General features: G+C 48.7%; 1 protein-coding gene across 1 annotated transcript in view; it reads left to right on the forward strand.

Moving 5' to 3' along the window:
• hpse2 (heparanase 2) overlaps positions 1 to 24,718 on the forward strand; it is a 58,263-nt gene that overhangs the window by 16,234 nt on the left and 17,311 nt on the right. Inside the window, 4 exon segments of the mRNA XM_067236556.1 lie at positions 19,072 to 19,245; positions 21,494 to 21,665; positions 23,973 to 23,988; positions 23,990 to 24,021. Coding sequence (XP_067092657.1) covers positions 19,072 to 19,245; positions 21,494 to 21,665; positions 23,973 to 23,988; positions 23,990 to 24,021 — 394 coding nt within the window.

The following is a 24,718-nucleotide window of genomic DNA, read 5'->3' on the forward strand; positions in this document are numbered from 1 at the left end:
GGAGGGTGGTGGGCTGTAAGGGAAGCAGCGTGGAGCAGAGAGGGCGGGGGTTTCAGCGCTGGGGAGTGGGAGAGACTTGGGAGAAGCTGTGCAAGCGTCCATGCCGTTTTCTGCAGCTGTGCATCTTTTACCTGTTCAGGAGACACAATAGGCTGGCTGTGGTAGCTCGCAGATCAGTCAAATTCAATCACAACCCTAAACCTGGGCCAGGCCTGAGTACCGGTCACCTCAATGACAGTTTTTTGTGTGTGTGTTTTCGTGCGCACGTGAGTTTGTGTGCTACATTTTGTGTGGGAATAGGCCTGTGTGTGTTTTGTTGGCATACCAGAGGCCATGTTGAACAGCCAACAGTGTTAATCATGAGCAGCCCTGCAGACTCAGATGTCCATGAGGCACAACAGAGGAACAGTCTGCACAGTCTGTACGACAGTGCACTGGATCTGCTCCTGCTGAGGTTAGTAACCATGACCGTGCTGAGGTTAGTAACTATGACCATGACCCTGGTGTCAGATCGATTAGATACAGACACCAACATTCACTATGGTTATCGAAGGTTCTCCAGTCTTTAACATTGTCTCGATTTCTCAAACATTTTCGAATGTCCTTTAACATTCTCTGAAGTTCTTTAACGTTCTCCAAGGTCCTGTCCTTACTATTGCGCGGTGGACTTGTTCCACCGTTTCCAGCTGTTCCCCAGCCGTGCTGCCAGAACGTTTAAACCCCAGCGAAGGCCACTTCTAACAGAGTGGAAGCTCTCCGGGCGAAGGCTCATATATTAACCTGCCCCTCAAACATGTGCATTGTGTAAGACATTTGGCTGGCCAACACAGAGTTTGACTCTGTTATTACCTTTTAATTCCGTTTTATGTCATTTGTATGTCTGTGTGTGAAAGGGGGTTGAGACAACAAGAGAGATAGAGTGAGGGAAGCAGAGATGTTGAGTTTTATTCTAAAGATGTGTGTGTGTGTGTGTGTGAATGGGGGAGGGGGGCATCGGAAAAGGGTTTAAGTGAAAGGGGGGAAGAGGGAAAGAAAGAGATTGAAATGATGTTGGGCTGGTTTAAGGAGACAGATGAGGAGGGATGAAGAGAGAGAACGAAAGCAAGGGAAGAGCGCTCGAGGCCATTTATCATCCTGTGCCTCCTTGCTGGGGTGTCAGAGCAACCGGCAGAGAGAGAGGTGGGTTGGAGCGTACGGCTTAGAGAGACATGGAGGGATGGGGAGTGGGGATGAGTGAGGTGGAGCGCGAGGGACGAAGATAATGGAAGAGAGAGAAAGGAAGGGAGGATAGAACGTTCTCCCTACTGGTTGAGGGATGGAGGCACAGAGAGGTGAAGAGAGGAAAAACTAGAGAGAGGCTGAGGACAACTAATTCCTTGAAGAGCTCTGTGTTTTCCATAAGAAAGGTGGAATCCCCAGTGCGGTCTCTGAGATCCATCTGGTGTTGACAGAAGTCTGATCCCAGTACTGGACCACGAGCCCAGTCTGTCAGAGCTAAGATGATGAGAACCTCAGCAGTGTGACACAAGCCAGGCAGACTGGAGGACAGGCATGGTGTCCCCGTTACCTGCTTTGACCTGTCGTCTTAGTTGGAGAGAGAGAGAGAGAGAGAGAGAGAGAGAGAGAGAGAGAGAGAGAGAGAGAGAGAGAGAGAGAGAGAGAGAGAGAGACTACGAAAAAAGATAAGAAAATGAGACAGGGAAAGGGACAGATACAGAGAAGCAGAGGGAGAGATACAGAGAAAGAGAGAGAAACAAAGAGTGAGAGACGGAGTGTGAGAGACAGAGAGAGAGGATGATGATGTATTCAGTGATCACAGCTTTGATCGGCAGACATTTATCAGACCTGGCGTTTCCTGGCAGAGAGAGCTGATATCCTGTTTGCTTCCTGTGAGCTAATGGCATTCTCCAGCTGGCAGTTTGTAGAGAGCTTCAATAAACACTGTCAAAACTGGCACCCCTTCCTCTAATCTGTAACCAGCAGAACACAGACCAGCACAACAGCCTTAAGTCGAGGTCACGCTCATGGTTTTATGAGAGCTGTTTTCTGTTTTTGTCAATAGGGTTAGTAAAACGTAATTCCCTGTGCCACAGGTAACATAAAACCGAGGTCCACCTTTTGGCCAGCGTCCTTATTAGTGCTAAGTGTGACCATGGCCACAGCACCACGATTGTGTGTGGTGTATTACACAGGTTGTCTGAGAGTACTGGCTGACGTATGTGCCAGCCTGCTCTTTACTCTACGAAGACTCTCCCCCCCCCCCCCCCCACACACACGCACACACACCTCACCAGCCGGCTCACACACCGTGCTCATTATAACATCTAGGCTGTTTTGTCTCTCACATGATAGTTTTGACATTCTCTAGTCTCTAGCAGTGTTCAGCATTGGGGCTTGTGGGAGACTGGGTGGGGCTAGAGGGTTATGTGATGTTGATGTTTATGTGTTTGTACGTTTTGTTGTTGTACAATTGAAAACACATAAATTGTCGAGTGGTCACTGTGCTTTAGTGAAAAGAAAAGAATGGTGAGAATGAAATTGGGGTTGTTGCATGTGTGTGTGTGTGAGAGAGAAAGAGAGAGAGAGAGAGAGAGAGAGAGAGAGAGAGAGAGAGAGAGAGAGAGAGAGAGAGAGAGAGAGAGCGGGAGAGAGTTTGCAAGCTCGCAGGTGTGTGTGTGTGAGAATGCGTGGTCGCAACTCAGGTGTTTTTCTTTGGCCAGAGCAGACAGGGCATTGGAGAACAGTGAATTAGATTCAGTTCTCTTTCAGATAGAACACACATTCCTTATTTGTTTGTTTACAAATCCACAGAATACGCCAGAAGCCTGTAGAGACACATGTGGAAGCCAGTGGTGTTTGGCTGTGAGCATAAGAACCCACTCTCTTGGCTGGCAAGGAGTGGAGAGAGAAACTAAGCATTGAGGTCGGACGCGCTCTCCTCTTTACTACCTCATTAGGGATAGAAAGGAGGTTTTATATTCATGTTAGATCACAAATTGTTTTCCTTCCCGTTTTCAATTATAATTAGTTTATCCTGCCAAAGTGTTTCTGTTGACGGCTGGTGTGTTTCAGGGTGTGTCTAGTGTTTGTGTGTTTTTGTGTGTTTGTGTCGAGTGCTCGTGTGTTTCTGTGTGTTACTGTGTGTCTAGTGTTTGTGTGTTAGTGCATGTATTTGTCCCTTGTGTTTGTGCATTAGTGTGTGTGTGTGTCTAGAGTTTGTGTGTAAGTGTGTATTATTGTGTGTCTAGTGCTTGTGTGTTAGTGTGTTACTGAATGTTACTGTGTGTCTAGTGATTGTGTGTTACTGTGTGTCTAGTACTTGTGCGTTAGTGTGTACTGCTGTGTGTTACTGTGTGTCTAGTGTTTGTGTGTTACTGTGTTACTGTGTGTCTAGTGCTTGTGTGTTAGTATGTGTTACTGTGTCTGCTTGTGTGTTAGTGCATGAATGTGTGTCTTGTGTTTGTGCGTTAGTGTGTGCTACTGTGGGTTACTGTGTTTCTAGTGTTTGTGCGTTAGGGTGTACGTGTGTCTATTGTGTGTCTAGTGAATGTTAGTAGAAGTAGTATAAATAGAAGTACTTTATTTGTGTGTCGAGTGTTTTGCTCTAGCTCACCATGGTGGGAGTTGTTTTTGTAGGGAGGTCATGTGCTCTCAGTCTGGGCTGATCCAGACTTTACATCTTCCTTCACCTGTGTGAGGATGAAGGTGTCAAGCTGAGGCTCAGGGGCGTCGTTAGACCCTTTTTACTGGGGCATGTGCCCCAGTATAAATCTGCTGTGCCCCAGTATAAATCTGCTGTGCCCCAGTATAAATCTGCTGTGCCCCAGTATAAATCTGCTGTGCCCCAGTATAAATCTGCTGTGCCCCAGTGATAAACGCAGTATCAACGCTTGTAAAATCAAAGCAGTTGAACTGAAAACACAAATTGATGCACGCATAAACTATGGATGTCCCTGCCAAAGCTGATATCAAACTTGCGTTCCTGAACTGTTGTATAGTGGGTTAAGCAAGGGGAGTTTCTATAGCCGAGTAGTGCTTTGTGCACAGCAAGCTTGGAAAAAAGGGGTATGAATAGGGGCCTGTGCCCCAGTAGAGCTTTATATCTAACAACGCCCCTGCTGGGGATGCAGCTCAGTGGTCCAAAGTCCGACAGAAGCATGCAAATCTTCACCCAAGTGCACTTTGCTGCCAGCGGCCCCTCCTCACATCCCCCTCCTCACATCCCCCTCCTCACATCCCCCTCCTCACATCCCCCCTCCTCACATCCCCCCTCCTCACATCCCCCTCCTCACATCCCCCTCCTCACATCCCCCTCCTCACATCCCCCCTCCTCACATCCCCCTCCTCACATCCCACTCCTCACATCCCCCTCCTCACATCCCCCTCCTCACATCCCCCCTCCTCACATCCCCCTCCTCACATCCCCCTCCTCACATCCCCCCTCCTCACATCCCCCTCCTCACATCCCCCCTCCTCACATCCCCCCTCCTCACATCCCCCTCCTCACATCCCCCCTCCTCACATCCCCCCTCCTCACATCCCCCCTCCTCACATCCCCCTCCTCACATCCCCCCTCCTCACATCCCCCCTCCTCACATCCCCCTCCTGACATCCCCCTCCTCACATCCCCCCTCCTCACATCCCCCTCCTCACATCCCCCTCCTCACAGCCCCCCTCCTCACATCCCCCCTCCTCACATCCCCCTCCTCACATCCCCCCTCCTCACATCCCCCTCCTCACATCCCCCCTCCTCACATCCCCCTCCTCACATCCCCCCTCCTCACATCCCCCTCCTCACATCCCCCCTCCTCACATCCCCCCTCCTCACATCCCCCTCCTCACATCCCCCTCCTCACATCCCCCCTCCTCACATCCCCCTCCTCACATCCCCCTCCTCACATCCCCCCTCCTCACATCCCCCTCCTCACATCCCCCTCCTCACATCCCCCCTCCTCACATCCCCCTCCTCACATCCCCCCTCCTCACATCCCCCTCCTCACATCCCCCCTCCTCACATCCCCCTCCTCACATCCCCCTCCTCACATCCCCCCTCCTCACATCCCCCTCCTCACATCCCCCTCCTCACATCCCCCCTCCTCACATCCCCCTCCTCACATCCCCCTCCTCACATCCCCCCTCCTCACATCCCCCTCCTGACATCCCCCTCCTCACATCCCCCCTCCTCACATCCCCCTCCTCACATCCCCCTCCTCACAGCCCCCCTTCTCACATCCCCCCTCCTCACATCCCCCTCCTCACATCCCCCCTCCTCACATCCCCCTCCTCACATCCCCCCTCCTCACATCCCCCTCCTCACATCCCCCCCTCCTCACATCCCCCCTCCTCACAGCCCCCCTCCTCACATCCCCCCCTCCTCACATCCCCCCTCCTCACATCCCCCTCCTCACAGCCCCCCTCCTCACATCCCCCCCTCCTCACATCCCCCCTCCTCACATCCCCCTCCTCACATCCCCCTCCTCACATCCCCCCTCCTCACATCCCCCTCCTCACATCCCCCCCTCCTCACATCCCCCCTCCTCACATCCCCCTCCTCACATCCCCCCCTCCTCACATCCCCCCTCCTCACATCCCCCTCCTCACATCCCCCTCCTCTTCCCATTCTCCTGCCCAGGGTGTTTGGTTCCGTAGAAGCTTCAAACTGTGGCTGGGAGAATGCTGTTATTGAAGGCATTTTATGAGTTCATAAGTGTGTAATCAGATTTGCTCTGGTCAGGGTACAGAGGCACGGAATGGAAAAGCGGAATTGAATTTTCAGGATCGGGGGTGGGGTGTGGGGGGTACGGCTCTCAGGCATGGGAGGTGCGGCCCGAGCGAAGCCTTTCCCCAAGGTTTTACACACTCCTCCGCTGACTGGCAGGGTCTGACACCCCGTAACGTGGAGCAGATGTGGCCCAACCGATAGGCCTCTCAATCCTCGTCCTTGCTACAGGCACAGCTGACGACCAGTCAGGGGCCCGCTGCAGCCCAGTTATCTCAGGATAGAGCTATGCCCATTCGTAAGCCACATTAGCTCCATAGTCCACCATAGTACCTCTTTAGCGGCCAACACAGGAATTGTGACTCAGTAAATGAAGTTCTAGGTTTAACCATGTATTCTGAATATGATGTAGCATGACCGCTGTCCTTGACCTTGAGAAGCATGAAATGACAAGACACAGAATATTTCCTTTGAGACACAGGAACCAAGGAAGACAGGCCTGGATATCAAACTAGCAGAAGCAGAAACAAAGAGGTGTTGGGTCTGGTGTGGTCCATTAGGGTTAGGGTTAGGGTGAAGGTTTGGTTTTGGGGTTAGGGTTAGGGTCCATTAGGTGAGATGGGAGCAACCTGATAGCATGGTCTCAGACCTCTACTGATAACTGAGAATCCATTTCCTTGGGGTTCTAATGAAGCCAAGGTGAAAGGATTATCCCATTGGCTGTCGCCATACCATCCTATGCTTCTACATTCAGTACTCATGTATGACATAATACCAGTGTAATACTGATGCTAATGTATTACTAATATTTATATTAACGTATTTGAAGGATGAAAAACTTCCTTTGATTACCTATGAGCCAGCAAGTTCAACAATGTCAGCTAAATTCGGCCTCTAAGTGGAATCATATCTACAATATTTTATATTGTACAGTATTGTTAGTATTTTGTTGTAAATGTGTTACATTTCTCACTTTTTACATATATTTAAACCCCACCTTTGGATGTCTTTTATAGACATCTGTTAAAAAATATGCCTTTCCAATGCTCGTCTCAGCAGGGTTCGGGTCAGCTTGGCCTTGCATAAGTCTTCCTGTCATAATGTTGGGAGCATGCAGGTGCCTGGGAGACAGACAAGCTCTCTGGAGACCGAGACAGCTGATGACCCAGACAAGACTAATGTTATGAAGTCTTGCGTCTTTGGAAGGCATTCTCTCAAGGTGAAGATTTGGAAGGAGAAAAAAAAGTTTCTTCTTAAAACATCTGGTAGAAACATGCATTAGCAGCAGCAGAACATTCCCAGTTTTGTCATGTCAAAAGGTTGCCACGGAAACACACAGACAAGCCCGGACCTTTGAGTATTGTGACCTGGCATTGGTAGAGGCCGGTCACCCCTGCCGGGTTTGGCCTATCATCTGACAAGATGTTGGGTGAACAGCAGGGTGGAACTGTCTCATTTTGCGGGCTTGTCAGACCATGTCTTTACCTCAGCAAGTTGGGGGTGAACATTGTATTAGTTTATTGCTACATTTTCCAGAACATTTCTTTTATATTGCACTCTGACCCCCAACTCACTTAAACCCCTGTAATGTTCTATGTGAATGAAAGCAGAAGCTGAATGTTCCCATGGATGAGATTGAAACCTGGTTCTTTCAATCACCAAGCTCACCAATCTAGCACTTAGCCAAGTTGACAGAATGTCAAACCACCTCTACTGCTTTGGGAATTGTAGCTCCCCACAGTTCCGCAGCTCCCTCTGGGCTTCCTGCCCCGCCTGTTCTTGGTGTCGACGGACAGCGAGACGTGAGAAGATTGTTGATCTCCACAGCTCCCTTCACGCAAAACAAAATCCAGGCTAGCGCACCCAACATAACCTGGTCCTTTGCTAAACCTCACCAGCCTCTCAAACCTTTGCTCCGGTAATTCGTTTGAATTCAGGGTCGGGCTGAGCTTTAATTGGACTAAGTAATGGCAGCAGATATTTGTTTTGAACGGGTGGATGATGATGGTGATTTCAGAGATTGTTTCCCAGTGTGTGGAGCAGGGCTCTGGGCTGAGGGCCTCTGTTTGCTTTGGTGTCCTGGTCTGGAGCTCCTGCTCTGTCCCTCATCCATCATCCTTCCATCCAACCAGATTTCCAGTCAGGAACCCAGACCTGGGAATACACATCTGGGAATACAACCAGCAGTTGGGAGTTTCAGATTCCAAAATATTCAAAAGAATTATGGCAAGGAGACTAGTTAATTAGTATACACTTTCTTGACACTACAGACACTTTGTCTTGGTGTTAAGGTTCCGCTCTCAACTGCTCTCTGTCCAGAACAACCCAGCTGAGAATATGCCTTGACGTCGGTGACAGAGAGCTATGATGTCAGTAGTAGTTCTCCCTGCAGACAGAGCAAGACAGGACCCAGAGTGAAGGCTGTGTTTGTGTCGGGGGGGGGGGGGCGGGAGGGCAACACACAAGGAAAGCGAAACGCATCGTTTCCTGTACTTGGAGCAATGTCAGAGTGTGTGAGAGTTCTTGGTTGTTAAATCGCCCGCCCTGTAAAGGGAGAAGGGCTAGAATTGGGTGTGTGTAATGTCATAATGGGACGGTGGAATGTTGACTGACTTTCTTTGTGTTGGAGTGTATTTTGGTGACGAGATTTGGTGTGATCTACCTGGCGTGTTGGAGAAATCTTGTTTGGGAAATGCTGCAGGCCTTTCTGCTGTTCACCCTAACTCTTTGATGCTGAAGTTTGGGAAGTCTTTGGTGTGACCCCCCCCCCTAACCCCACCCCCCCCTAGGAGGGGAGGGGGGTTCTGACATTCTTCAATTACAGAGCAATCAGTTTGAACTTATAGCATCAACTAGAGGTATGTGGGGAGATTGCTGACCTGATGTGTTTGAAGCTTTAAGAGGAGTCCCTTTGAAGGTGACTGTGTGACTAATTTGAGGACAGTCTCATTCCCGTGCCCAGTTGTACTTCAAGGTCCAGCAGGAGTGAGTGAGCAGATGAGTAAATGAGGGAGGAAAACGCTGACGCGTCCGGGCAGGAGCCTCCGGTGCTTCCTAGTCCTCTGCAGATACCCAGAGGTACCCTGAGGAGCAGGGACGAGGGGGGCCTGGGAGTAAAGGAAAGGGGCAGCGGGGAAGGGGGAGGAGAGTCGAAATTAGGGGCTGGGGGTTTGAGTAGAGGAGAGTTGGAGGAGAAGAGAAAGGGAGAGGGGAGGAGCTGGGACGTAGAGGAGAGAAGAGGTAAATATCCCGGCTGTATTTACCACAGTTGTCCATCGTCAGTTCTTTGGTGTGCGCATGTTGCGACCAGCACATCAGGTGCGTGTTCACAAACTGTCACATGGGAGTTGTGGTGTGGTCTTCTCCTCCCAAACTTCTGCTCGACCTAATTCCATGACTTCTTCCTTTGCACGTTCGTACACGTTTCCACAGCAGGTGTTTCTAGTTGAAGGGCTGACTTCAGCCTAAGCAACGACCACAGGCAGTTGATGTGATTCAACACACTCCTTTGCCATTTGACCTCATCAAATGCCTACCTCCCAGGACTGTGTAAACCCGAGGGATTGTGAAACACACACACCCGCACACACACATACACACACACGCACACACATACACACACACAGATATTTTCACTCTAGGCAGCACTGTGTTAGTTCTGGGACAGTCAATGTGGATATACGTACAGAAGAATGTGTTATGAGATGTTAACATGTCCCTAAACTCTCTCTGTTCTCTCTCTCTGTTGTTTCGTCTATTTGATGTCTGAAACAGGGAAAGGGGTCCACACATAATCTGAAGTCACGGCAAATTCAGAAATAGAAACATACATCCACACACACACGCACGCACACACAGACACACACACACACACACACACACACATACAGACACACACAGTCTCACACACACACACGCACACACACTGGTCTACCCTTGAGTACACCAACTGAATTCAAAACAGGTGCCCACATAGCTTGCATTCTTCCAAAATACAAAAGTGGTTTGACCTGAGTGGTTTAGCTGGAGCAGAGCCACCACATAGAAATGAAGAGTCCGTACATGTGTGTTTTTCTGTCTGTTTGTAGCTTTCCCTGAAGAGTGTGTGTTTGTCGCGGGCTCTGTGTGTGTGTGTGTGTGTGTGCATAGTGTGCGTTAGTGTCTGTCAAGTTTTCTCTCTAGGGAGTGTGCGTTTGTGACCGTGTGTGTGTATAGTTTCTCTCTGGAGAGTGTGGCCGACAGCGTGTGCGCGTCAGCGTGCGTGCGCATGTGTGCATGCAGGTGTGTGTGTGTGTGTGTCTGCGTACGTATGTGTGCAGAGAGACAAGGCGAGGGCGGGGCTGTGTATGACATGTAACGAGTTAGCAAGCTACCACAGACAGAGACCATCAGAACCACATTAACCCACTCCACAACCCACAGGCAGGCTGCTCAGGTCTCTCCACACAGGGACACCAGGCTGCAGCCTGCTCAGGTCTCTCCACCCAGGGACACCAGGCTGCAGCCTGCTCAGGTCTCTCCACACAGGGACACCAGGCTGCAGCCTGCTCAGGTCTCTCCACACAGGGACACCAGGCTGCAGCCTGCTCAGGTCTCTCCACCCAGGGACACCAGGCTGCAGCCTGCTCAGGTCTCTCCACACAGGGACACCAGGCTGCAGCCTGCTCAGGTCTCTCCACCCAGGGACACCAGGCTGCAGCCTGCTCAGGTCTCTCCACACAGGGACACCAGGCTGCAGCCTGCTCAGGTCTCTCCACACAGGGACACCAGGCTGCAGCCTGCTCAGGTCTCTCCACACAGGGACACCAGGCTGCAGCCTGCTCAGGTCTCTCCACCCAGGGACACCAGGCTGCAGGCTGCTCAGGTCTCTCCACCCAGGGACACCAGGCTGCAGCCTGCTCAGGGGCTCTCCTCAGGGGACGGCTGGAACCCAACGCTGGGCCAGTCTGTTTTATTTACACCAGATCGTTGTAAACAGATTCTGCATAGTGAACACAAATATTTTCCTGCGTAGGTTTGTAGTAGCTGATGTGAGGTCTTGGTTCTCAGTTCAGTTCAAGGGTCTCACAAAATTCTGTTTTACTCTTAGGTTCCTATCTTGCACCCAGCGAAATTGACTTTGTCAACGACGCAAGTATCATTCCTAGTTTGCATTCAACCCTTAGGGCCCTATTTTAACTATCTGAAACGCAAGAATCAAAACGCAAAGCGCAAGTAACTTTGTGGGTGGGACTCCGGTGCGGTTGCTATTTTGCCGGCGGGATAAATGACTTGGCGCCTGGCGCAAATCTAAATTGAGTTGGTCCGAAGGAGGGCCAACTCAGAAAAATATTTTTGGGTAGGCCTAGAAAAATATGGATAGGCATCTTTTCATTTTTTTTTTTACTTATTTACTTTGCGACGTGCACTCGTTCCATAATTTTTCGGAGATATTTTCGTCTTTGGGTTGGCATTAGAACAAATTGGGTAGGCCTGTGCCTACCCAGGCCTACCCGTGGCTACGCCCTTGGTCCGAAGTAGCTACATTAATGGGTGTGGTTTGGGCGTAACGTGCAATAAACCAATCAGAGCATCATCTCACATTCCCTTTAAGAGCAGCGCTTGTTCCATGGCGGATTGCTATTATAACGGCAGATTTGCCAGGCGCACCCCAGGAGCGGTTCACCGCCGAGGACACCGATGTTCTAGTCAGGGCCGTAACATATATAGAAGTGACATTGTATGGGAAAGGCAGAGCAGTTTTCTCATTGCACTAAATTGCCCGCTCATGCTGCTCATTCAAATTCTTAATCTTATTTTGATATCGTTATATTATTTTAAATCGTTATATTTTTTACATGTTTAGTTCTTAAAATTAGTTCAACTATTGTACTTTTTTACTTAATTTAACCCTCGTGCTGCCTTCGGCTCACATGACCCAAAGGTTCATAACGAACCATCGTTGTGTTTACCCAATTTTACCCAATACAAAAACAAATTAAAATAATTTTATTTTAACCTTTGCAATGTGGGGGGTCTGAGACAGCCTAGCTGTTAAAAGAAAATGCTTCACTTTGTCTTTGTATGCGGTAAATCTGTCGCAATACGACGGTGGGTCACAATGACTGATGGGTCAGAATGACCCGAAGATAACACAAGGGTTAAGACCCGTATATGTTTATTGTTTGCACCTTCGTGCTACAGTAAATTCTGTGTTTGTGTAACATACGCTACATGGCGAATAAACTGCAAATGTTTACTCCTCAACAGGTCTGCAAACGCCTTTGTAAACCAAGATTTGTTAAAACTCTAAACAAATCTTCTTAACAAATCGAGGCGACAAAGCGTTTGCTGACCTGTCGAGGAGTAATCATTTGGTTTCTTATATACTACAACAATACGTGGGAAGATCCCAAATCAAACACGTCGAATCTGGAGCAGACGCAATGTTGTCAGAGCAATCAACTGCACTTGCACTGGTGACGTCACTACATCTCCAACGCAACATATCAACATCAATTCGTCTTCTGTCTGCTTCAGATACTTCTTTAAAACGGGAAGCGATTGCGGGGCGTTTGCGGACCTGTGCAAAAACCGTATTTGGTTGTTTTTTTGGCTTTTAGGATACTTTGTTGCCGAGCAGATGCAACGTTGTTAAGGTCAGTGGCTACATCTCCAAGGCAACCGCTTGTTGCTAGGTCCGTAAAAACGTTTATTTACCTCTGCGAACTTTCAGGAGGTATATAAACGGATTTATTAACTTTTGAGAACGTCTTCTGGACCAATAGGAACAGCGTATTGGTCCAATTATTACACTAGTATATTTACATTTACATTTATTCATTTAGCAGACGCTTTTATCCAAAGCGACTTCCAAGAGAGTATATTATAGTATATAAGAAACCGAATTCTGATTCTGATGGAGATAGGAGAAGAAACCCACCCAAATTAGCTTCGGTCAAACAGGCGTGGGAGGAAATTGCCACAATTGTTACAAATCAAGTTCACATACATAGAGATTTCTCATGAAAATCTTTTTATAATTATTGAAGAAATGTAACACGCCATAAATCAAAACAACGTAACTTAGCTTGGCAGAAAGAAGACCCTGGCCTCGCCAGCAGTGCGCACCGACCAAGCTTGCGCCCTTAAAATAGCATCTGAATAACGCGCCATTGACTTTAGACTACGTTTGTCCTGGTCAGTGGCGGAATTGTTTTTCTGAAACTGCAAAATAGCACCAGGGAACGTTTGCGCCGGAACACACCTCCTTCTGTGGAGGGAAAATTCCGCTTTACGTCGAGTGCAAAGTAGGAATGATACTTGCGTCGGTGACAAAGTCAATTGCGCTGGGTGCAAGATAGGGCCCTTAGTCTCTTTAGGTCTCTATCCTCCCCTCTATTTTTCTCTCACTCGCTCTCTCTTCGTCTACTCCTCTCTCCCTCAAACTCACTCCTCTCCTCCCCCACACTCACTCCTCTCCTCCCCCTCTCTCTTTCTCTTTTTCTCTCTCTCTTTCTTGTTCTGAGGTGTGAAGTGCGGTGCTGAGTGTTAAGATGTTGATGATAGAGGCTGGGTCGCACACTTTGACTGGGAGGTTCTCTGTTCTTTGGGATACTCGGGTTCTGGGCATGGAACCAGCTTCTGGGGTGCATGTATAGAACCACTTAGAACCTTCTCCGTAAACGTTGGGCAACGTATGCTGTGTTTGACGGCTCTGGCTTGGTGTGTGTGTGTGCGTGTGTACGTGTGTGTTTTCTGTACAGCATGTACGTATGTGGTTAAACACAAGTTTGTGTGTAACGCCGTGATTTCCCCAGCAGTCCAGCAGTGGAATAGTTGTGTAAATGTTATTTTATCCACATGTCCTTTCTCCTCCAAATCACAGACCAATCAACAACTCTTCCTCCCCTTGCCGGTATCCATGGTAGGGAGGTTATGCTATAGAAGATCACTAACAAACAGCACATTCCCTGACATCCATGTTATCCTGCCTGTGTTTGTTTGAGTGATTCCATGATGAGACATCAGGACTGCTTTTCTCAGCCATCTGTGACCAACTCATAACTGCATCAACAAAACATGACAAACATATTGGTTGCACACACACACTCACTCAGTCACTCACAAACACACACACACACAGTGGAGTTGATCAACACTTGAGAATCATGTTGATTTCATGAAGGAAGAAACAAAACATAGTTCGCAATTCATGATGATAACCGGTGGTTATCATGTGTGTGTTTGTGTGGCCAAGATAAGTTTGTTTGTTTAGACTAAGAGACTGGAGAGAAGAGCACTTGAGTGGTGATGGCATTGTGGAGTGGGTGTGCATAGCTCACTGTCTTTGTGTAAATGGGTAAACTGTAGCTCAATGGCAGGGAGGTTGCAGGTTCGAATCCCCCACTGGATAAAAAAGCGAGTGTGTGAGAGAAAATCTTGTCTGAAGCCAGTGTGTTGGAGAACATATGTTTGTGAGCAGGTGTGTCAGAGTGAATCTTGTAGAATGAAGTGTTGTCCCAGAGCTGCTATGTACCTGCTGTTATTTGTGCTAATAAGCTGCAGGGAAAAGGAGCTAAGCTTGAACACACACACATGTACACACACACACACGTGCATACAGTGACCTGTGATAGAGATGGTGCGTAACAACTTTCTAACTACACACTGCTTACTGCAGATACTCAGCTAGAGGCACCAACAGAATTAGAAAAACACAGTGAATAAGTGTGTGGGGGGGGGGCTCACTTAAAAGGTTATCAGAATATAACTAGTCAGTCTGGGTGGGATATAGAGTCTAAAACCCTTCCCCCACTAATGAGACAGTGTGTGTGTGTGTGTGTACGTGTGTGGTTGTATGTGTGTGTGTATGTGTGTGGGTGTGTGTGGGTGTGTATGTGTGGTAACGTGTGTGTGTGTGCTAATGCAGAGCTGTTCAAATGAGGCGTAGCGCTATTGGAAGCTACAGACCTCTCTGCTTTACACTGCTGCAGTTTCTATCAGATAGACGTCCTGACAATATCCAGACCCCTTTCTCTCTGTTGTACACACATTCCCACACAAGTGTGTGGGAATGTGAGTGCATATGTGTGTGTGGGCAAGAGCTTGTTTATGTGTGTGTGTATCTACTATGAGTGTAACAACACACATATTTGTATTGAAACGGTTGGAACAAGGCTTCACAAGAAAAGGCATTGCAAACCGAATGATTTACTGAACTAATCCTACATTATGAAAATAAAGTCCATCTTAAATTCTATTCTGAAATCTAATGTTCTTAGTGCCACTGTGCTCAACAAGGCAGCCAGACTATGTAACAGGCAATGTGCTGTCTGGCACGCTCACCCCCAAAGAAAACACTGGACTCCACGACACGCTGGGAGACACGCTAAGCTAGCTCGCTGCAATATAGCTAGCTGTTTTAGTTTCAAATGCTGCCAAGAAGACCAGATGGATCAGGGATGGCATCGTCATTGTTCAAAGTAAAAAAATATCAAACTTCAAAATGAGTTCTAATAAACACACATTTCTATTTTCATGCTGTATCCAAAACATAGCGAACCGTGACACAACTGTGTCGTATCAAACCGAACCGTAAACTTTGTGAGCCACGGCACCCCCAGGTAGCTACAGTACATTGGTTGACTTAGAGTTGACAGTTATAATATGAAGTTATAACATGAAGCAGTGTTTGAATCATTATCTCTGTTCTCTATTCTTCCATATCAAACCTATCTTTCCCTGTCTATATTTCTCCTTAGTGGCTCAATACCATAAATATGTCTCACATATCTATCTCTCCTATCTCTATCTCAAATTGTTGTCCTCATTCTCGGTCTTTCCTATCTGTATAGGAATATGTATATGTCTCATTTATATATATCTCCCATCTCTATATCATATCTCTGTCTCATGTCTTTGTCTCCTATCTTTACTATGTCTGTTTCCTGTATGCAACATTTACCTTGACTCCTTTCTCCATCTCTCTGCATCATATATGTGTCTCCTATCTCTGTGTCTTCCCTCTGTCTACTATCTCTGTCTCCTATCTCTGTGTCTTCCCTCTGTCTACTATCTCTGTCTCCTATCTCTGTGTCCTCCCTATGTCTACTATCTCTATCTTTGTCTCCTATCTTTGTCTCCTATCTCTGTGTCTTCCCTCTGTCTACTATCTCTGTCTCCTATCTCTGTGTCTTCCCTCTGTCTACTATCTCTGTCTCCTATCTCTGTGTCCTCCCTCTGTCTACTATCTCTATCTTTGTCTCCTATCTTTGTCTCCTATCTCTGTGTCTTATCTCTGTGTCTATATTTGTCTGCTATCCATCTGCTTTCTCTATCTATTTATGTCTCCTCTCTCTGTCTCATAGCTCTATCTTGGTCTATTATCTCTGTTCCTTCTCTCTGCATCATATATGTGTCTCCTATCTCTTTGTCTTCCCTCTGTCTACTATTTCTGTCTCCTATCTCTGTGTCCTCCCTCTGTCTACTATCTCTGTCTCCTATCTCTGTGTCCTCCCTCTGTCTACTATCTCTATCTCTGTCTCCTATATCTGTCCTCCCTCTGTCTACTATCTCTATCTCTATCTCCTATCTTTGTCTCCTATCTCTGTGTCTTATCTCTGTCTCTATATTTGTCTGCTATCCATCTGCTTTCTCTATCTATTTATGTCTCCTCTCTCTGTCTCATAGCTCTATCTTGGTCTATTATCTCTGTTTCTTATTTCTATCTGTAAACTATATCTCCCTCAACGCCATGCTCTGTACTGAAGCCATCAGGCTGACAAATCACTTTTGTCGTTATGAATAATTTATTTCATTTATGTCCTTTTATTCATGTCACGAACTCAAAGGTCTGTAAACGCCACCACTCTTAGAATTCATTGAGCTGTCATATTTTGACAAATTATATTGATACAAAGAAAATTCCTTAAATTATTTCTTGCCAAGCCTTGTGTGGATGTTTGGGTTTAATGCTTTTAGCATCGACAGACCACGCAGAGGAAGCAACGCAGCATGGAAACCCAGAATACCGAGAGGTCTTAGCATGTGTACAGAACAGTATGTACGTGTGAGGGGGTGTGCGTGTGTGTGTGTGTGTGTGCGCGCTATAATGAAACAGCTGCACTAAATGTAGAGTTTCCTTTGAGAAAAGGAATTTCCAAAAGCAATAGTTGCCGATGTCCAGGGACTGTGTGTGTGTGTGTTTCTGACTGTTCTGTGCCTAATTCTCTAATTTGCCATTTATCTTAATGAATCTACTTTTGTTATCCCAGATAAACTTTAGGGAGATGTAAGTCTCACACACACAGGCACACGCACACACACACAACCTGATCTGGAAACACTTGATCCTCTTTAAGGAAATGTGAGCCCGAGGGCTGTCCTCCAAAGTTTTCCAAGGACTCTCTAATCTACACACACACACACACATAAACTCTGGGGATGCTGTCTGGCTTAGCGTACCTTGGTAATGTCATTACCTTATTGGAGCAGTGGTCCCAGCTGTGATCACAGCTCAGCAGCCACAGGGTCCAGGAGCTGGAGCACTCTGGTCTTTCATGTTGCTCTCCTGGGTCTCCTGAAGAGCAACTCAGTCTGGACACAAGACTGGGGCTGGAGGGCTGGATGGCTGGAGGGCTGGCGGAATGGACGACAGGAATTGAGTGGAGGAGGAGTGGAGGGCTGGAAGACTGGAAGGATAGAGGAGAGGGGGACAGGAAGACAGGGGGCCTGGAGGACTGAATGACAGGAGGGATGAAAGACAGGAGGATTGGTTGGAGGGATGGAGAACTGGGGAGATGGAGGGATAGAGGCCAGATAGGTCACAAGGTTAGAGGACTGGAGGGGGGTGGACAGGAGGGATGAACGGATGGAGAACTGGAGGGATAGAGAACAGGATGGATGGAGAACTGGAGGGATAGAGGATAGGATGGATGAAGGACTGGAGGGATAGAGGACAGGATGGATGGCTGACTGGAGGGATAGAGGACAGGATGGATGGAGAACTGGAGGGATAGAGGACAGGATGGAGGACTGGAGGGATAGAGGATAGGATGGATGGAGGACTGGAGGGATAGAGGACAGGATGGATGGAGGACTGGAGGGATAGAGGACAGGATGGATGGGAGACTGGAGGGATAGAGGACAGGATGGATGGAGGACTGGAGGGATAGAGGCAAGGATGGATGGAGGACTGGAGGGATAGAGGATAGGATGGATGGAGGATTGGAGGGATAGAGGACAGGATAGATGGAGGACTGGAGGGATAGAGGACAGGATAGATGGGGGACTGGAGGGATAGAGGATAGGAGGGTTGGAGGACTGGAGGGATAGAGGACAGGATGGATGGAGGACTGGAGGGATAGAGGACAGGATGGATGGAGGACTGGAGGGATAGAGGATAGGAGGGATGGACGGTAATTCTATGTTTACCTAGTCACTAAATGAGTTGACATTTTTAAATATGAAACAAAATTAATTTAGAGACATTAAACATTGAACTGGGTCAAATTGACCGCAAAGACAATAGGAGGATTAACAGTGGTTTCAGTGGTTTCACTGAGATAAATTACTGTCTTGAAGGCACAGACAAAGTTGCTTCAGTAAATGAGTTCATGGTGTCTTTTTTACTCTTCTCATTGGTTGAGCTGAGTATGTGTAAGGGGTTTGTGCCTAAGGGCAGGCTGTACCAGGAAGCAGATCTGAACACAGACCTCATCTGTTTCCTGTTGGGCAAAGGAAGTGTGGGTCAGAGGTCAGGGTAATATTTATGTTGGTAGGGTGTCTCACAACAGATCAACTTTCAAAACACAAACCAGAGACAACTTTCTCTCGCCAGACAGCCAACCAATCAGCAAGTCTGAAATGTGTAATTAAGTTCCCTAGCTAGTCGGCCCGCCAATCAGCATTTAAGAAATCAGTTATTTAGCCACCAAGCCAATGTAGCCTGTCAGGCAGCCAATCAGCAAGTCAGTAATCATTCTGACAGTCAAACAGTCAGCCTGCCAGCCGGACTGCTCACACACATGCACACACTCATACACTCACACAGTCACACACAGTCACACACACACACACACTCACACATGCACATTCACTCACACACACACACACACACACACACACACACACACACACACACACACACACACACACACACTCACACACACAAACACATTCACTCACACACACTCTCTCTCACATACACACACACACTCACTCACACTCACACAGTTACATACAATGGCTCCCTGACAACAATGTCTGGAATAAACCACAACGCGTCCTTGAGTTTTTGTAGTTGAATCCTAAATTATTATTATTTCTTTTTTCAAGAATCAAAGTTACAACTGCGTCTGGTTTTCTCCCAGCCAGGTCTTTAGACAAACTCTACAACTTTGCCGAGTGTGCCGGCCTGCACCTGATCCTGGGCCTCAACAGCCTCCAGAGGAACCCAGACCAGACCTGGAACTCCTCCTCTGCCCTCAGCCTGCTCAAGTACAGCGCTGGGAAGAAATACAACATCTCCTGGGAGCTGGGCAATGGTGAGAACACGCCGTACACACACTCTTCCACACACACAAACATCCACACACGCATACACACACACACACACTGTACACACATACATACACATACAAACACACTGGGCACACACACACACATATCTTCACCCACACACACACACACACGCACATACACACAAACTCATTGTCCACATACATACACACACAAATCCACTGTACACAAACATCCACACACACATCCACACACAAACACACTGTTCCTGTAACACACACTGTAAACAAACATACACATAGAAACACACGAATGAACGTACAGGCAGACACAGATACAGACACACGTAAAACACACACACACTCGCATTCCCGTGCTCACATGCACATGGACACTGCCTGACACATGGACATGAAACATATAAGTGGAGTTTTCTGTATGGAAAAGCCAACTTCTCTGTGCTTGGCCCCTCTGTTTATCCTGCCTGTCGTAGAACATCACTGTAGATGGATCCAGAGAGAGAGAGAAGGAGAGAGGGAGGGAGGGAGGGATGGAGGGAGGGAGGGAGAAACAGAGATATAGGAGAGAGAGAATGCAGAGAAACAAGAGAGAGAGAGAGAGAGAGAGAGAGAGAGAGAGGGAGAAAGAGAGAGAGAGAGAGAGAGAGAGAGGGAGAGAGAGAGAGAGAGAGAGAGAGAGAGAGAGAGAGAGGGAGAGAGAGAGAGATTCTCATGAAAGCTTGACAGGAAGGGAGGATGTGCTCGACGTGTGCGAGGTTGATAGAGAGATGCAGAGGAAGACCAGAGATAAAGAGAGCAGCTTCCCTGCTGGCCTGGTGTACTGGCACGCCCCTCAGCTGTCACTATGACTGAGGCTTCCTCGCTCTCCCTGATAATTAGTGTCTGGGAGATCCTCTCCACTCCTCCACTCCTCTCATGTCCTCTCCTGTCATTTGCTTCTCTTCCCTCCTCTTCTCTCCTCTTCTTGCCTTGCCATTCCTCTTTTCGAGTTTCTCCTCTCGTCTATCCCTCTCTCCTGTCATCTGGTCCTCTCCTCTGCTCTTTCCTCTCCTCCCTTCTACAGCAGACACACGCCCTCTCCTCTCTTCCTCTCCCTCCTTTTGTTATCCCTTATTTTCCATCCACATCTTCTCTGTTCTCCCACTGTCTTTTCACCTAAAATCCCTTCTCTCCACTCTCTCTCACTGTCTCCCCCCTCCCTGTCACTGTCTCCCCCTCCCTGTCACTGTCTCCCCCCCCCTGTCAGTCTCCCCCTCCCTGTCACTGTCTCCCCCCTCCCTGTCACTGACTCCCCCCTCCCCCCTCCCCTGTCACTGTCTCCCCCTCCCCTGTCACTGTCTCCCCCTCCCTGTCACTGTCTCCCCCCCCCCGTCACTGTCTCCCCCCTCCCCGTCACTGTCTCCCCCCCTCCCCCCCGTCACTGTCTCCCCCTCCCCGTCACTGTCTCCCCCCTCCCCCCCCGTCACTGTCTCCCCCTCCCCCTTGTCACTGTCTCCCCCTCCCCGTCACTGTCTCCCCCCTCCCCCCCGTCACTGTCTCCCCCTCCCCCCTTGTCACTGTCTCCCCCTCCCCGTCACTGTCTCCCCCCTCCCTCCCCGTCACTGTCTCCCCCTCCCCCCCGTCACTGTCTCCCCCCTCCCCCCCGTCACTGTCTCCCCCTCCCCCCTTGTCACTGTCTCCCCCTCCCCCGTCACTGTCTCCCCCTCCCCCCCCCGTCACTGTCTCCCCCCTCCCCCCCCGTCACTGTCTCCCCCTCCCCCCCCCGTCACTGTCTCCCCCTCCCCCCTTGTCACTGTCTCCCCCTCCCCGTCACTGTCTCCCCCTCCCCCCCGTCACTGTCTCCCCCCTCCCCCCCCCGTCACTGTTTCCCCCCTCCCCCCTTGTCACTGTCTCCCCCTCCCCGTCACTGTCTCCCCCCTCCCCCCCCCGTCACTGTCTCCCCCTCCCCCCCCCGTCACTGTCTCCCCCCCTCCCCGTCACTGTCTCCTACTCCCCCCTCTCTCTGGGTGTCTGTAAAAACCTGTATGAGTGCTTGTGTTGGACTGTGTTGGGCTGACTCAAGCTTGGAGCTCTGGGCTCCACTGCTGTTCTACAGCTTATTGAATGTGCCTCAGTTGTCTTGAGCAGGAGGGCTGGCCTGTCCTGTAAGTGAACACCAAACAATAATGGCAACATTTCCTTTTCCCTCACTTCCCTCGCTTCCCTTCCTCTCTCTCCTGTCCTCTCCTCTCCTTGCCTCTCCTCTCCTCCACAGAGCCTAATGGCTACAGGGGCATGGTGGGGAGGTCTGTGAACAGCAGCCAGCTGGCTCAGGATTACTCTGTGCTGAGGAGTCTGCTTCAGTCTGTCCGCTACTACAGCCGTGCCCACCTGTACGGCCCCAACGCTGGGCAGCCCCGCAAGAACGCCGTCCTGCTGCTGGACGGGTGGGTCACACCACACACACACACACACGCTTTACATGTATTCATTTATTCATTTGCTTTATAACACACACACTTCATAATACATACACACTTTATAACACAGGCACACACTTTATAACAGACAGACATGCATCATAACTCAGACTTCTTAACACACACATTACACATTTTATACATTTACATTTAGTCATTTAGCAGACGCTCTTATCCAGAGCGACTTACAGTAAGTACAGGGACATTCCCCCGAAGCAAGTAGGGTGAAGTGCCTTGCCCAAGGACACAACGTCATTTGGCACGGCCGGGAATCGAACTGGCAACCTTCAGATTACTAGCCCGATTCCCTAACCGCTCAGCCACCTGACTCCCTATAACACACACTAACTTTATAACACACACTAACTTGATAACACACTCACACTCACTTATATAATACACACGCACACATGGACTTCATAACACACACGTCCTAACACACAGGTCTTAAGACACACTCAAACACACACACACATACACACACACTTCCGAACATACTCAAATTCACACACATATAGGTGATATTTAGGATATCTCACAGACACTCACAAGACCACACCCTCTCAACACACACACACAGACACACACACACAACTACACACACACACATACACACACACACACACAGGTCATGGTGTTTATGTACATTATACAGAAAGGCTGCTAGCCCTAGTTAAATACCCTGTCAGCTAAATAAAGTGTCAAAGGACAGATAGTGTGGCAGAACGATATCCCACCTGCACCCTCTCTCTCTCTCTCTCTCTCTCTCTCTCTCTCTCTCTCTCTCTCTCTCTCTCTCTCTCTCTCTCTCTTCATTTGTCTCTGTCTCTGTCTTTTGACATACACTGCCACACACACACACACACACACACATCACCACAGTATTGCTATCAACAACTGTTTGATTCAGACGTCAGTTTAGCGTGCAGCCCACGTACCCTTTTGGAGTGTTGTTGTTGCCATGGCGATCTCAGTGCTTCGTGTTTTGTTGTGTATTACTAAAGTGTGCTTGCACACAGGCAGGCTGGCTATGAACTGTGTACTCTGGGTGTGTGTGTGTGGGGATTTTGCACACACTCACACTTTTGACACAAACACACACTCACACAAGTACATGTAAACACATACACACACATGCCACCGTGAGCAGAGTAATAGAATAATGACACTGTAGAGGAGGGAAACGTATAGCTGGGACATTTAACTGGCCTTGTTAAGAAGTGTGGCACTAACTGCATTCCTGTCAACTTCCCACATTATAAACACCATGTAACTTAGACTCTGCTGTGCTGAAATTACAGCTCCTTTACACACACACACACACACACACACACACACACACACACACACACACACACACACTAGTTAGTACATACACACACGCCTCAAATATAGACTATTAACTCAGATACGGAGAAATTAGATTTTTTTTTTACAAAAATAGCACTTATAAAGTGGAATCAAAATAAGACTGATTTTCATTCTGCAAATGCACTTTAGCACCAAACACAGAGGTCAGCCCTGCTGACTCACACGTAGAGGTGAGAATACAACACCCCCACACACACTTTACACCCCCCCACACACACATGTTACATCCCCCTCCACGCTCAGAGGTCTATTTGAGACACTAAACACTGTCTCTGAGGTAGGAGCTGTGTGTGTGTGTGTGTGTGCGTGTGTGTGTGTGTGTATATGGGTGAGAGTCATGCGGTTCTGACATGCTGTTTATGCAGCTCTAGACATACTGGTGCTTCCTAATATGGTGCGGTTAAGATCACCGAGATGACACAGTCCCTGAATGCTCCAGAGACAGATAGTGTGTGTGTGTTTGGGTGTAGGAGAGAGAGATACAGTGTCACATTTCATAAATAAATGGTAGGCACATGAAGTCACACACAAACAGCTTCTCAGGTCACTGTATCTTGGTTGCGGTTGTTCCTCCGGTTCACAGTGTTCTATGACAAAAGGAGTGCAGGAGGAACATGAATGAGCCATTTCTTGTCTTTGTTCTCTCTGCTCCGTTCTCCTCTCCCTCTCCTTTCTCTTCCTCTCTTCTCCTCCCTCCTCTGTCCTCCTCTCTTCACCTCCTCTCTCCTCTCTTCTCCTCCCCTCCTCTCGTCTTTCTCCTCCTCTCCACTTCTCCTCTCTTCTGTTCTCCTTCATCCTCCTCTCATTCCTCTCTCCCCACTTTCCTCTCCTCTCTTTTTCTCTTCACCTCTCTTCTCCTCCTCTCCTCCTCTCTCCTCTGTTCTGAACTGTTCTTCTCTGCAGGTTCATGAAGAGTGCTGGCCTCAGTTGTAGACGCGGTAACGTGGCAACAGTAGGTATTTTACCCTTTTTCTATCATCTCTTTGATCAATCCATAACCCACAGTCGATTGATTTGACATCGAAAAGAAGAATCAATCATTTTGAGTCTATTGACATACAGGGTGTATTGGTGTTACATGGAACTGTTGTTGCCGGTGCTAATGGTGTGGATGTCAGAGCTAGATGGTCTCTACTGCCTCTTCTGAACAGCACCGCTGTCTTCACTGCTCTTTACTGGAATCATTAACACCTGCCCCCGTGCCCTTCTGCAAGGAGGAACACAAACACACACACACATGCGCACACGCACACACACGTGAAAACACACGGGCGTGCACACAGACACACACAGACACGTGCGCACGCTACGCAAGCGAGGACTCATTAAGGTCTAAGTCAGTTGTAATGAGAGGAAGCGGAAGGAGGGAAGGAGGGAAGGAGGGAAGGGTGTCGGCGGCGTTTAGAAAAACACGGTGAAGACGCCACCCACTCGGCTAAAGTCAAACCATCTGCTCCCACACGCTGGCCCTGCCAATTAAGCCGTTTTACACCCCGGACCCGGTTCCTGCCTCGCCCGCCTTCACCAGACGGCGTGACTGCAACCCTGACCTTTACACAGCCAGCCCGACCTCCTGCAGATGGCTGGCACCCACAAACACCCACCAGCACGCCCTCCTGAGGTTCAGACTCACACACCTCTGGGGTTTC

This window comes from Osmerus mordax, chromosome 5 (genome assembly GCF_038355195.1).
Source record: "Osmerus mordax isolate fOsmMor3 chromosome 5, fOsmMor3.pri, whole genome shotgun sequence".
Lineage (NCBI taxonomy): Eukaryota > Metazoa > Chordata > Actinopteri > Osmeriformes > Osmeridae > Osmerus > Osmerus mordax.